At 42.7% G+C, this 15,322-nt stretch overlaps 1 protein-coding gene across 3 annotated transcripts in view; it reads right to left on the bottom strand.

Annotated features, from left to right (window-relative positions):
- The window catches only part of SGMS2 (sphingomyelin synthase 2), a 448,152-nt gene that overhangs the window by 62,751 nt on the left and 370,079 nt on the right, over positions 1 to 15,322 (bottom strand). For all 3 annotated transcript variants that reach the window (XM_069630859.1, XM_069630861.1, XM_069630860.1), the window contains one exon: positions 8,329 to 8,482. In XM_069630859.1, coding sequence (XP_069486960.1) covers positions 8,329 to 8,482 — 154 coding nt within the window. The remainder of the gene's footprint in view (positions 1 to 8,328; positions 8,483 to 15,322) is intronic.

The raw sequence follows: 15,322 nt of genomic DNA, 5'->3' as shown, positions 1-15,322 counted from the left end.
TTGCCCCCCTGTATTTCTTTTTTATTAAATACACAGGGATGTTTTTATATAGCTTTGAAGGAAAGGGGTGTACTGCAAGGTTCAGTGTCCTTTCTGGACCCAAAACTCTCTGACAGCGTTCACTGAATTTCTACTGAATATTTTCCATTGACCAAGCTATTTCTGACTTCCACTGTGCACTTATGGATCCCTTTAACCAACACTATCCAACACACACATTTACACCTTCCTGTCCCTGTCATCAGCCCCGGATCACCTTTGAGATATATACATTCAAAACAAACATGTCTTGTGACCTACAACGATGACACAAATCACGGACACACACGCTAATCCAAGCCCACGAAAATCTTTGCTGCCCTTACCTCTGCACTGGACTCTGCCAAATACTTAAACTTCACAAACGTAATCTCCTCCCTTCACAATCACCCTTGCAAGCTTTCATCTAAACACCACGTTTTGCTCACAACTCCAAAGCCAATATATATATTGCCTCCTCCCTCTCTGCTAATGCTTTTGCTCACAACTTTTCTTCTAAAATCTCTGACAATTCATGACATTCTCACACTCTCCACCCGCTCATTCCCCACCTACCTTCTGTCAACCACCTCTCCCACACACCTTCTACTCTTGACTTCTCCCTCATCTCCCCAATTAAATTAGCAGCCCTCCTTCACAGCGACCCATATAGAGTTCCCATCGACCTGTTTGCTCTGCAAATAGTCAAAGACTTACACTTACAGACCTTCTCTCTCTGCTGGACTCTTCCCTGCTTCCTTCACATCTGCAACTGACCTACCCATTTTGTGGAATGCCTCTGCTGATCCAAAGGTCCCGGCAAACTTTCACCTAGATTCCCTTCTTCCACATTGTTCATAGGTCGTTGTGCATGTGGTCTTCAACCAGACCACTAACTACCTTGAAGAAAATAGCCTTGGACAGCCAATTCAATATGGCTTCTGTAGTAAACACTTCTGAGACTTCACTGATGCATGTCTCAGATTTTCTTTCTCATGCTCACTACTCCAAACTCTCTTTTTTTCTCATCCTTTTGCACCTTTCTACCACTTTCGACACTGTCCACCCTTCCTCTCACTGCCTCACTCTCCAGGAGCTTGGGTTTCACAAATCTGCTCTTCCCTGGATTGCCTCCTCCGTGGAAGGTCGCTCTTTTAAAATCTCCTTGAATTCGCAAACCCCTGACCCCACCCCTCTCCCTTTCAGCCTCCCCACTTTCACTTTTCCTCTTTTCTGACAGCACTCATGTCTTTGTTCTCCTTTCCTTCCAAACATTTCAGAACAGATTACTGCAGTCCATCTCTGTCGGGCTCTCCATTGCCTCATGCTAAACTCTTCAAAAAGAGAAGTAAAATTTCTTCTGGCTTCCAACTCCCCCCAACCCTCCTCCTACTTCCTACCTGACCTTCTTGCTCCCCTGCCAAGGGTCTCAACCATGGGATTCTCTTTGATAGCGTACTAACTGCAACAATTCATCACTACCACTGCCTATGCTGCTCGTACGACCCTTCTTAACATTCAGAAATTCGGCAATTTCTTACTCACCAATGCCTACTCCTTGAACTTCCTCTTTAATGTTTCCTCCCTGCAGACAATGCCCTCAACTTTTCTAACCACAGTCTCTACAACCTACCCAGATCTCCCTAACTTCTACCTACCAACACTGTGCTGGTTGGCTCTCCATAAACAAGCACTCACTTTTCAAGTTTCTTCTTCTAGTCTTAAAAGCTATGAATACTCTTGCTCCTCAGTACCTCTGTCTGACTGTATCTCTGTCTGCTCCCCATCTCGTTCCCTCTGCTCTTCCTATCCATCCAACCTCACTCTCCTATGCCTTCCTCTTGCTCCACTCTATCTCCCTACAAGCCCAGACTCACTGTAAGCCCCTGTTCATCACAATCAAAGCAAGTCTGGCTGTGGATCTCTACGAAGCTCAGCTTAAACACCACTGATTTACCAAAGAGGAAGCTGTATATACTTCCATATTGTCTGAAACACTTGCACTCCTAGGTTAATGTTATCTTTGTATGTCACCTGTTTCTTACATTTTTATTGTTTGTTTTGTATTGTCTCTGGTCTATGTCACTCTTTGTTTCTATCGGGCAGAGATAAGAATATATTATACCATTTTGGAACATAGTTTTAAAAAGATATCCACAAAAATAGGGAGGATAAGGTATTATGAGCAGAGATATATTGAGGCTAGAAAAAACCTCTTATTTACATTTAGGGTCACCATCCTTTACATGTGTTCTGTTTACTATATGGTTCGTCCCATGTTTAAACTCCTCTTGTTGTCTACCAATCATCCATTGTAGCTCCTCTACACTGTTGCTGTAGGTCACTCGCCACTTGTATCTGAGGTGCCTGAAGGTTCTGCAATTTGATGAACAGGAATCCATTTTTGGTTAAAAACTATTCACATGCATTCTTCTATTTCCGAGAAGATGAATCATCGAAACCAGTATATTTCAATGAATTATGAGACCCTAAAAATGTTCGGTCACTTGCACCATAAGCGTACGATGAGCAAGCATGTAACTTGCAGCATAGGCACACTTTGACCAAGCATGTGACCTGACAGTGACCCTAGTTTCATCAGCCATCCTTCTGATAGCAGACCAACTCTTCTTCTTGCTTCCTGGTCAATACTAAATGGTCCTTTCTTGCTCTGACCCCAAAGGACATATGGCAAAAACATACAAGCTGCCACACTGCACAGTTGTGATGATTGATAAATCATCTCTTATTGGACTCAGCTCTTCTTCTCATCATCCAGGCACAACCTAATACACCAATAATGGGACATTAAGGTATTAACATTTAGCAAACTTTTATAATATTAGAAGCATCCATCCTCCTGTATTACAAGAGGGATGCAGAATTGTTCATACCATTTAGCCAATAAACGTTGCTGGTGATGTAGCCAAAAACAAGTAACTGTGACGGATCAAAGATGAATCTGCAATCAGGGGACACCATGACACCTTCCTGAACTTGTCTACTTCACTTACCTAAGTCAACTATCACTGGTAGCTTTGGCATCATAGGGAGCATCAGAACCTCAAGGGCTTAGCAGTCTTGGTGTACCCCTATTTTGCAAATAGCACGCATAAAATTGGGTTGATGGATTTTACTGAATTCCTCCCACAGTTTTCCTTACACAAAAAATGATTTGTTCTGAGTGTAAGAGGTCCTAGGTTTCCAGCACATATATGTATAGAGAAAATAACCTTTGAATTGTGCCTGCTTTCAGATTCAGACAGGCTGTGGGAATGCTTGAACTGTAAGTCTATAGAAAATCATGCCAACTAGCTGATTTTCTCTGTTAATTAATATCTAATCCTTTTAGGGCAAAGTAAAGAAATCCTTAAACTGAAAAACAGTGCAATTATTGCAAGGGCTGTCACATGAGCCAACATTGATTACTGCAATTACCTACAAATAGGCTAAAGAGAAAAAATGAACATGAGTTAAGGGTTACACAAAAAAGTGCAGCAACCATAGTAAAAGACATAGGCACATACAAATATAGGTTACTGGTTTTGAGAAGGCTGCACTCACTAACAATGAGATCCCAAATCAATATCAAGATTGGTTCCATAATAGATAATGGGCCTCATTACGAGTTTGGAGGTAGCCATGCCCGACTACCCCCAAATCAGGGTCTGGGTTCCCTGAATGAGGAAATACCGGGCCATTCCGACCTTGGAGGGCCCGGTATTTCCCCATTCAAGGAACTCGGACCCGGTCCATCCCCATTCCCATTTTAGCCCCAATAGGGCTCAATGGGAATGAGGAGCATGCTAACAAAGGGCCCGTTAATGACGGGCCCATTGTTAGCATGCTGGGCCGCTCGCAGGACTCGATAAGGACCTCTGGTAAAACCAGGCGTCCTGAGCGGGTCCCGCGAGCGGACCTTTTAATGAGGCGGTAGGGGGTTAATGGCGCCGGCAGCTCTACCGGCTCCGTTAACCCCCTACCGCCAGGGTCGTAATGAGGCCCAATGTCTTCTGTGGAGATGTTTCAAACTATATTAAACAAAGAATAAAACACACAACTGAAGAAGCACTCTAAGGCCCAGAGAGAAACCTCTGACAAGTACAGTCAGTAAATGTCATGTAGGTAGATGGTTTCAACTCCATTGCACACATTTATAGAACTCCCTCTATCCATAGCCATCTATGTTGACAAGAAATTCCCTTGCTTTAGAGATATGAAAAAAACATTGTGTTTGTCTAAAACATCTACTCGGTTTTTGGAACACCACAGGCCTAGATTGAATGTCTTAATTGGTTTATGCACTATATTAGTGATTGATGATGACAATTAATCCTGGTTGTCATACCCTCAGCGAGGATTTCACAATCAATCTAATCAAAACTCTTTGGAATACAGAACAATATATACTTCCAACTGCACCCTTAATATTCTATCCATCATATTTTATTCATATAATTGTGTCCTAGCATTATATGCCACAGCTAGGTTCACTCTGTATAAAACCTAATACATACAGACAATAGACAAATATAAATAAATATGTTTGATAAAGAAAAATCTGTATTATATTAATGCCCTTGGGCCAGGCGCGCTATACAAATAAAGAAATACAGATACAAATTTCATATGTCTGTACATATTAAGACAGTTTCAGTGCACATCCTACCAAAAGTGCTTAATGCAGGGGCGGGGGAAAGGCAAATATTCAATTGTTCATGCCCAGCAGCCTGCAAGTAGTGTGAGGCCATTTATGTCGAGACCCGAGGGTGAATTTAGCAGTATTCAACTTTCATTTCCACACTTAAGCAGCATCAGATTACATACAGAAAGGTAATACTGAAGATTAAATCCAAAAGCAAACAAAAGCAAGGCAAGTCTATTTTCTGCTCCTAAAACAGATTACATCAACCTTCTGGTACTAAGCCGATTATAGTGTTGTATAATTATAATTATAATTGTTTATTCATAACGTTTTCAAAAAAGGTAGCTTGTTCAGAAGGGACTTGCCATAGCATTTCGGTGCTGGACTGCCCATGTGGGTGGGACAAAGACTGATATGCAAATGTATATTTCCCATCTGTGAAAGGTACAGTGAGCACAAAGCAAAGGCTGCGAACTCTCAAAGTGGGAAAAACCACAGAAGCGGTTATCATGCCATGTTCTTTCTGGAGAGGGGCGCCTGCTACCTTTTTTGAGAAATGTTTGCAAGGAACTTGGGGTTGGTTACCCTGATTTACCTGGGGGAACCCAGACATGGACACCCTGCACTCTGTGCTCAGAGAGGCACAGCTCCACCTCACTGATGAGGCCCAACAAGGCTGAAAAACGTGTATGGGGTTGCTGTTGGTACTCTTGTTCAGAAGGGAATTGCCATAGCATTTCGGTGCTGGACTGCCCATGTGGGCGGGACAAAGACTGATATGCAAGTGGGTATTTCCCATCTGTGAAAGGTACAGTGAGCAAAAAGCAATGGCTGCGAACTCTCAAAGTGGGAATAAAAATACAGAACAGGTTATCATGCCATGTTCTTGTTGGAGAGGGGCGCCTGCTACCTTTTTTGAAAAATGTTTGCAAGGAAATTATGGTTGGTCTCCCTGAGTTACCTGGGGTAACCCAGACATGGACTCCCTGCTCACTGTGCTCAGAGAGGCAGAGCTCCACATCACTGATGAGGCCCAACAAGGCTGAAACACGTGTATGGGGTTGCTGTTGGTACTATTGTTCAGAAGGGAATTGCCATAGCATTTCGGTGCTGGACTGCCCATGTGGGTGGGACAAAGACTGATATGGAAATGGATATTTACCATCTGTGAAAGGTACAGTGAGCAAAAAGCAATGGCTGAAAACTCTCAAAGTGGGAAAATACCACAGAACAGGTTATCATGCCATGTTCTTCCTGGAGAGGGGCGCCTGCTACCTTTTTTGAAAAAGGTTATTCATAACGTGTTTAATACCCAGAGGTTTGTAAGCACGGACCCGGGGATTGAACCTATGTTGCTCCATGTTGTCTTGCTTCCAACGCAAACGTGTTTCCCCTGAGCTATCCTCCTGAGACGACAGAAGTGATGTGACCTAGCAGTTCGGCCAGGACTGCCTCTTTAGGGGTGAGACAAAATCTTGATTTGGATATGGTGTCCCGCTCTTGTAATGCCACAGCAGGCTGAACAATGATGGGTTAGAGGGTTACCCAAACCGATTTCAGTGGTAAGGACTGATGTACAACCTTCCATTCATCACTCTTCAGTGCTGCTTCTGTATGTTTTTCTGCAAATCCCTTTGCCTCTTCTTTGCTTTCTAAGCTCTTGTGTTAACTATCCTGGGATCTACCCACCAATTCCCCTATCTCAATGTGAGTGCTTCTCTATTCCTATTCTCATCATTGCCAAACCTTGGGTGAGCTGCCACAGATTAACCTCTACTACATTCCTTTCTCTTTTGTTTTCACACCACAGGGTCCAGCAGCACCTGCAGTGGTGCACCCTCTCCCATGTATGCCAGGAATCTAAGTTCAGGTGGTGGCAGTGCAGGCACCCTGTGGTGGCTGTGTGGAGAATTTGTGGGCTCCTCTGTGTAAGTGAGTAGTCATCTTGATGTGGTGTGCCAAATGTGTGGCAGCAGTCCAATGCTACATAGAGGTCTCACAAGTGTGGACTGTATCGCAAAAGTCTTGGAATGATCTCATGAGATATGTCTTTCCAGTCTTATGCCCAGCATGTGAGTGATGGAGCAACATCTCAGGCGGCTATCTTATAGGACTGCCTAAGATTTGCCACAAGTTGCATTGCTCTTACAACATCTGGTTAATTGTCATTTCGGATTGTCACTGACCCGAAATGTGTATCATGGTCCCGTCTCAGCACCTGCACTTTCTGTGCTTCATGGTGCATTCCACTGACTCCTACTTAACATTCCCTTTGAATAAGTTGAAAGATACAAAATGGGAGATCCATGACCTCGAGCACAAGGTTTCCTGCAGCCTCTGTCACATGGCAAGAGTTACACGGGGAGGGCTAACGCGTCTGTCTTGGAAGCAAGACAATGCAGCGCAACACAGGTTTGTATCCCGAACCTACGCTTAGGAACCACTTGTTGGTCTTAAGCATGTTATAAAAGAACAATTATAATCATAATATGCTTATCAGCTGCCATGACCCGTGCATTACCCTGCTAAAGTGCCTCAGGGTAAGGTATTTGCATCAAGGAGCCGTGCATGGCAATCAGTCTCTCTCTCTCTTGCTGTGTGATTTGCACTGTTCCCTCTCTTGCTCTTTCTCTTTGAGTTGGAAATGCTTGTTCTTTCTAGGTGACTCAACAGCCTGGTAGTAGGAAATGGCAGAGCTACCGTTGGGTTAAGTGCAAGCATCATTCTGGATTCAGGTGACAGCTCCCTGGGATAGTGGGTGTGTCATGGATCAATTTTCAGTGGGTGAAAGCTAAATGGGACTTTTGAAGTTTAATAAAGTTGAAGTCCCAAAAAGTTAAAGCTGAATTCACATAGCAAGACATAAATCAGTACAGTCTCCTTTATATGGACAACATCTTTGAATTGAGGCATATCAAGCATCTAGAGGTTGCCCTGTTGGGGAGCATGGTGACCATTGTCCCTTTATTGATTGCCTGAAAAATAGGGTTACTGATATGATTGAAACTCAAATCATCTCCTGGACTCTAACAAATGGGCCATAGGTTTGCTAGGTTTCGGTGTTATCAGGTGCTTTGTGGCACTTTCGAGGTAGACCTTATGCTTCTTGGTTGATGGCTCTACGTCTGTGTTACTTCAGGTGGAGGTCAGTTCCCTAGGAGGGGGCTTATCATTGTTTTCCTTTTTCAATGGGGGTGTGAGAGATGTTGCAGTCCATTAAACCTTTGAACTTTTTCGTATTGGTGACCCATTCCTGTCTGTCTCAGGCATGGTATCCTTCCCTCTTCGAGTTCGCATACATGTCTTCCCTTCTTGTCCCACACGTTTATATGTGAATGTAATACCTCTTCCCGTTCTCTCTATCCAAACATGTCTTTTCTCCTGTGAAACGTTCCTGATTTCTAGGAACCAAGTTTCAAATGTGTCTGTTCACCCCTTGCAACACATTTTCATAGTAGTCTCATTCTGCTCTCAAGCTGCGTTGCCATTTATATTGCATGTCAAGGTGTCCTACATTATGAAAGTCAACATATTTTCCCTAGCTTTTCTATACTCAAAACTTATTTTCACCGATTTATTTTGAAACAAATGACTGAAAAAGAAATTCAGCGCTTAATTTCTTCATAAATGCATAGGTATTAGCAAATGAACCATAACAGACTTACATTCCTTGATAAACATGTAAGTCAGCGTCAGCACAACAGTATGGCCACTGAAGAGGAAATCTCCGCATAAGATGTGTGATCCATTTATTGACAGACCTCCACCGGATATTAGTCGGAGGACCCTCTGCACTTTCGCCTGAGCATCTCCATTGAGCTAAAATATAAAATGTTTTTTCTTTATTATTCTTAGGAAAAATTCAAAATAAGTATTCAAGAGATTAAGGAAAAATGTCAAACAAGTATCCAAGAGATTACAGTAGCACATCAATCACAAATCATATTTTACTCTTAAGGGCTTGTAACCATGAAGAACTTCTTCACCTGGCTCAATACTTCACACAGAAAAAGAGATCATCTTATCAGTTTGTAACAGGGCATGTCGTGAGCAAGGAAAGCTGCATCTAGACCTTCAGTATTCCAAAGACACTGAGCTTGCCCTAGGACAGTGCAGTGTTGGGGGGACTATCAAATAGTGCTGGATGAAATGTTTCAAGGTGCCCTTGGGATCTTGTGTTTGTTTTTGTTTGTTTGTTTATTTATTTATAATGCGTGCCAGACCCTGAGGTAACCGGGCGCAGCAGAAAAAGAATATGCGAAACTTACAATGTTACAAGAATCTGGGCATTACAATGTTACAAATTTACAATAGTGCAGAGATATCCAATTTACATATTTACACTGATACGGTAAAGTCAAGAGGTCAATAGCAATTAATATACAGGATGCAGAGGTTATATAAGAATAAAGATCAAATTCTAATACAACATATATACACTTGGTCTAAGGTGCGGAGAGATCTAAGGATGACTACGAGTTTTTAGTGTTGATGCGTTTGATCAAATGTAGTGTACTACAAAAATGCCACGTCGGATAATAAAAATCACAGGACACAACTCTGTTTGGGTTTGCGCAGTCCAAGTGAAAGAAGTGTTCTTTTGTGCATTGGGTCTGTGCTTCTACCCAGACACACATGCATTTCTTTCAAACCCGGGTGCTGCTGCAGAGATAAGGGGCCTCATTACACGTTTGCCGGTATCCTTGTGGTAAATAGCCAAGATACCGGCAAACTGAAATATCGATATTGGCACTCAGTCCGGCGGTATTACCAGCAGATCACGAGTGCCGGTGTCGGATGTAAATCCCCATTCCATGGATTTTGCTGGTATTACCAGCGATTTTTGATGGTAAAGTGCCTGAATAACCTCCAGCTACAAGCTAGGGGTAATTCAGGCACCTCACCGGCCAACTCATAATGAGGTCCAATGTTTTTATTCTTCATATCAAGTGATTACATCTCTGTTGGAAAAGTGAACTTGTTTATGGGTTTAACCTGAAAAAACCTTCAACGTTACTTGTTTTTCAGTGTTGTTGCCCAAACAAACTGTATGGGAGTCATTCTTTATAAAGTGGACATTGCATGCAGGAGACCATCAACATGTACATTTACGCGCAGTGCAGTCCCCTCTTTGCAAATTTCCTTCTTTGCAGTTCGAAGTGCAAAACATTCATGCAAATCCGAGTACCTGGGTTTATGCACACTTCTTAGTGTAACCAGGTGCAATGCCTCCTTCCATGTATTAATGGTGGGAGGAATTTAACATAAATTCCTATGGAATCCGTCAGCTTTTAGCAGAGGCTAAAAACTGGCGGACTCCATAGGAATCCAATGCATTTATGCCAGCATCAACATCAGGTTGTTATGTAAATGCATTTGCTTTTGGCAAGCGGAGCAGATGTGGATGGCAGATACAGTCTTTCGGTTATGTGCCCACGGTCTGACTCTCAACAGCGTGACAATGGCCGAGTGCTAAAATAGGTATGAAACCAGATAAAGGAAAACTCCCGTAGACTTGCACCAAGTTATTAGAACTTCTAAGTTTTAATTTTCTCAAATATCAAACAGCCCTTCCTGATTTCCTTTACCCGTTTACTACGGTGGTTTGTGACTTTCCCTCCACCCACTCTGGTGAGACGTGACATCTTTTTAATCAGTTCAACTATCAACAAATATTTAAATCAACACAAGAATACTAGGCATTTATCAGTGTCGCCAGCCCAAGACCAGCCTCAGTGGAAGCAAATTCTACGTTTTTTAGGTATGAAACCACTTTGCAAAAGTTTTCACACCTAAGTTAGCGTTTCAAGGGACTGGAACATGTTCCCCTGTGTGTGTGTTGTCGCACTAGAATGCATACAAATACGTGTAGGTGATTGACAAAGGTGAAGGCCTGTATCGATTGCGTATGTTTAAAATACACTGAAAAACCCGTCAGGAACAGAATTTAGAATGAGATACAGAAGTCATGTGTGTTTATTCCAGAATTTTGTTTGACTTTGAATGCCTAACGTTGAAATAAAGAGCATGAATGCAAATGATACATAACACACAAACCTGCGCGTGTAGAATGTCTACCTGCTATTGAAGCACAATATTAAGGGAAATAATCAAACTGCATGTATTGTAAAGGTTTCCACAATAAAGAACAAAAGAGGTCAAACGTAATACAAATCAGTAAAAATAAATGAAAAAAAATAATTTTTTTAAACAAAGTTTGAAAAAGAGAAGAATGTTCTGTTTAATATGACAAAATGAAGGTTTGATAACTATTATTGGACTATGGAAGTATTATGCAAAGGTGCACATTATTTCGCATTTCTCCAATAAAAGCATGCATTATTCTATCCCTGCATAACACTGACAGATAATCCAATGAAAGATGCATTGTTCCATCTCTGTACAGTATTTCCAGTTAGTATAATAAAATGTAAAAAACTGCATTTTCTGTTATTTTAAAACTGGGCAATGCACCAAACATTTCTTTGTACCATATAAAACAGGGTAAAATTATCAAAGCAGATCCCGCTTATAAGCGATATCTAACATTAAGTAATCGAAATATTATAAAAAGGTTTGTAATCTAAAACACTAACAGCCCGATTCATGCGAACATCTGCATGGAAAAAAGGGACAATGCGCGCCAAACCGTGAAAAATCCTGTTTGTCGAATTCTGGAATTGACTGCGCAGTACTTTTTCATACTTTGCTTGGACTCAGCGAAGGCTCAGCACATCACTGCAAGAGGCCGAGTGCTTTACGCGAGACACCATGCAGAGCATGGTCGTGGCTTGCACAGAGGGCAGGGTAGGGGGCGGAACTTGGAAAATTAGGAAGAAGAAGCAAAAATGTGGGCGTTTACGTGGGACGGCCTGCAGGCAGTCCATCGCATGCCCACTATTGCGTGGAATGATACGTATTCATGGGTCCGAGCATGCAACCTCTCTGCGGGGAAATTGCCACGCAAAGCCCTCATACTATTCGCCAGCCGAAGGCAGATGTACAGACACTTGTGCATAAGATTCACCACACAGAGGTAAGCTCGGTGTCGGATTTAGGGGTGCATGTACGCAGCCAGAGTTCCGATCTGACTTAGGGGTGCGTGTACACAGTGTAGCAGGATCCAGGAATGGTTTACGGGGGGTTGCACGCAGATTTTCAGAGTTTTACCAGAGTTACGATAAATCATATGCATGTTGTTATGGTGCCGTTAACAGTTATGGGGGACCCCGCACAGGGTCCCCAAGATGCAATCCTTCTTGCGGGGGACCCCACACACTGTTTGATGGGTGCATGTATTCGAGCCTGGGGGAGCATGCAAAGGTAGCTGTTCTGGCTGTTTTTGCTTTGCTTGGAGCCGTGTCAGGGGCGTTCCGGCCGCGACTTGTGTATACGGTTACTTTGCACTAACAATTCCATGAATAAGTGGAGCACGCAGAATAACTTCTGCGTGCAGGCTCGTGCAGAGTCATTCTTGGCTCGCAGGCTTTGCAGGATCTCTGCACACTTTTCCTGGAATGGGGCCCCCTAACGGTTGTGTGAGGGTGAATATAATAGGTAAATTCCAGCTTGAATGGTGTGAAATGTAAGATGTAGAAAAATGCCCCTCAAATAATATTTCCTAACGATCGCAAATGTATCACACACACATGCGAGAACATGAATAAGATGTCGAACTGTGAGTGTTGGGCTACTTATAAGCAACAATTACGAAATAAATAAAGAACTGCATGCAAATACCCTTTAGTCTCAGCATACTGTGTGTAACGAAACTCAAGTAGTGACAGGGGGTCACACATCAACAGGGCTGGAATCTACATTTCCTGACATGTACTCATAATAAGAATTTTGCACATCTCTTACTGAGCAAAACACATGATTAAAACCTACACCAAAGTGGCCTCTGAGTGACCTGCAGCCTGGGCCGAGCTTCGCTAGACCTTTGGCTGCCTATCTGTTGTGTGCTTGAGAATTACACTGAGAGGAGGCATTTATACATAAGTTGCAGCTGAGCTCGAAGCAGCTGCTAAGTGGCGTACAGTCTGGGAAAAGCTTTGCTAGATCTTTGGCTGCCTAGATGCATAGTTGTGCGACCGAGTTACGTTTAGAAGAGGCGCTTCGACATAAGTTGCAGACGAGCGTGTAGAACAGCACAAAGTAGCTGCTAAGTGGACTGAAATCTAGGCAGATATTTGCTGGATCTTTGCCTGCCTCTCGGGATTGTTGTGCGAACATGAGTTATGTTGAGAGGAGGCATTTCTACATGATGTGTAGCCGAGCAGGAAACGCTGTGTGAAATGATTGCTAAGTGATCTGCAGTCTGGATGGCCAGAGGGCTTTACAAGGTACAATTAGGATATATTGTGTTGTGTCTTGTATTTGGTGGCCTACTGTGCAATTGCGGAACAAAACTGTACGTTTTGTCCCCAACAAAGCTTCCCTTAAATCAAGGGCTGGGCATCTTGAGTCAGAACTTTGGAGAACAGCTGTGGCGTTTTAAAAAACTGCATTAATAGTTCACTGGGCTAAGATTCCAAGTTACTTTAGCACTGTCAAAAGAGGCAATAGTGTTCCCTTTGTGAATAGCCCGGCAGAAGCAGAATTGACTGATCAATTATTATCTCCCTCTCTGTCTATGGACCCTTTCAAGACATGCAAGACTCCATAGTTTTTTAAGTTTGAAGTGGAAATTAGCAGAATTGACTGATCAATTATTATCTCCCTCTCTGTCTATGGACCCTTTCAAGACATGCAAGACTCCATAGTTTTTTAAGTTTGAAGTGGAAATTAGGCACATACAAGTTACAGCTCATGGATTTATCTGGAACACCTCTAACCTCAAAAGAGTCAGATCACAATAATCATGGTGCTCAGTACCTTGGTGCTCAGTGCTAGCATGCCCCTTTCAGAATCAATGCCAATTGACCACCTTCCGAACCTCTCTAATTCATGTCTGAGTGTTTTATTGAATTCATCATCCAAATGTGTCATCCCTGTTTGCTGGGTTTACTTGATATGGTTTTGATCTCTTTGGTTAAGCTTTATGATGCGTTAGTTAAAGAAGTCACCTCACATACTGAACAGCTGACAGATGTGTACACGATATGCACCAGGCTCTAAACCAACAAACAAATGGTCATATCATAGATCAGGTGTCTGCTTCTCTTCTGTCACTTGTGCTGTCCCCCTATTCATTTGCCCAGGAAGGGTTCATTGGCAATACCTCATGCTGAAGTGCTATTCCAGTCCTCCTGAAGTCAGTGGATGATTTAAGTATGCAGCACTCTGAGAGAGAGCTCCAAATTACTTCTTTGAGATTTTTAGATACAGATGTATCCTTCCATACTGGTCTGGGTGAAAAGTCAACATCACCAACAAAAAAGAAAACAAAAACTGCTGGCCCAAATTGGGGGCACTGCAACTGGAGAATGTTGTGGTGCAAAGGCTAGTCTAAAGAAAAGAGCAAACAATTAATGATCTGTCACTCATGTGTTTTAATAACAGTCATGCTTCTTTGAATTATGTCACTAATCATCAGACCAATATTAAGAACAAAGAACAGGGAAGAAGGTGAATGGTGGAAAGGATAGAGAGTACGTTTGATCGTATAGACATTTGTAATGTCCACCAGCTGAGAAGTCCAGCATTGCATGGACTTTAGCCAGATGTGATAGATCAGACTCCATTACAAAATGACTGTCACAGAAAGAGGGCAAAAACAGTGACGTTCCCCAACATCTTACGACAGCATGACACCTAATAGTTTAGGAGCAGGTAGGCTCTTCTGGTTGCTCTGAATGAGTTGATAGAAGACTTTGCTGATGATTTAGAATGTCTTTTTAGGGCTCCTGAAAATCCTACGGTTCAGACAGTTATTGGGAACTCTGTTATTTCTTCTCCTTCTGTAGGGTCTAAGGTTATAGAAAAAGAATTTTCAAATGGGGAAAATACATGTTTTGCATTTGAAATCTAGTTCCGAGATGCCTAGAAATGATATTCCCAATTGTGATAAAATTGTGGAGATTTTTAATGAAATTCATGAGCTGAGAGTGTTAACGACTAAAGGCATTTAATTGGTGGAATTTGCGCATCTGAACTTCACATCTTCTGTACATTTTCGGGTAAAAAATGTGGCCATTTTAAAAACAATATTTGCTTGCAGGAGGTTTGGTTAGAGGTTCCCTCTTTGATAGATAGGTTTTGTTGTGTGTCATCTAACAATTACATGGCCTAGCCCTCATAATTGTATTGTATGATGTATTATGTGATATATCTGATCACAGGTCACTGCCTTACTGTAACCCAAGGCACAACCTGCTCACATTGGCCCTCATTACGACCCTGGCGGATTTTTTCCGCCATCGGCGGACTTTTCCGCCATGGCGCAAAGTCCCTTTACGCCATGGCGGATGGCGGACTTACCGCCCCATTCCGAGGTCGGCGGGGCGGTAAGTCCCCATTGACCCATTTACCCTTCCCCATTCCCATTTCGGCCCCATAGGGCTCAATGGGAGTGGGGAAGGTGTTAATTACGCCACCGTACACTACGGTGGCGTAATTAACACCGAGGTCCCATAGCGCCATGGATTTTTACGCCCGCAAAAAGCGGGCGGAAAAATGACCATGGCGCTATGGGAACTCGTAGTTGGCGGTAAGGGG

This window comes from Ambystoma mexicanum, chromosome 6q (assembly GCF_040938575.1).
Source record: "Ambystoma mexicanum isolate Mex_15411 chromosome 6q, UKY_AmexF1_1, whole genome shotgun sequence".
In the NCBI taxonomy this organism is placed as follows: Eukaryota; Metazoa; Chordata; class Amphibia; order Caudata; family Ambystomatidae; genus Ambystoma; species Ambystoma mexicanum.
Note: the sequence above shows the minus strand (reverse complement) of the source record. Positions and strands in the feature narration are given on the sequence as shown.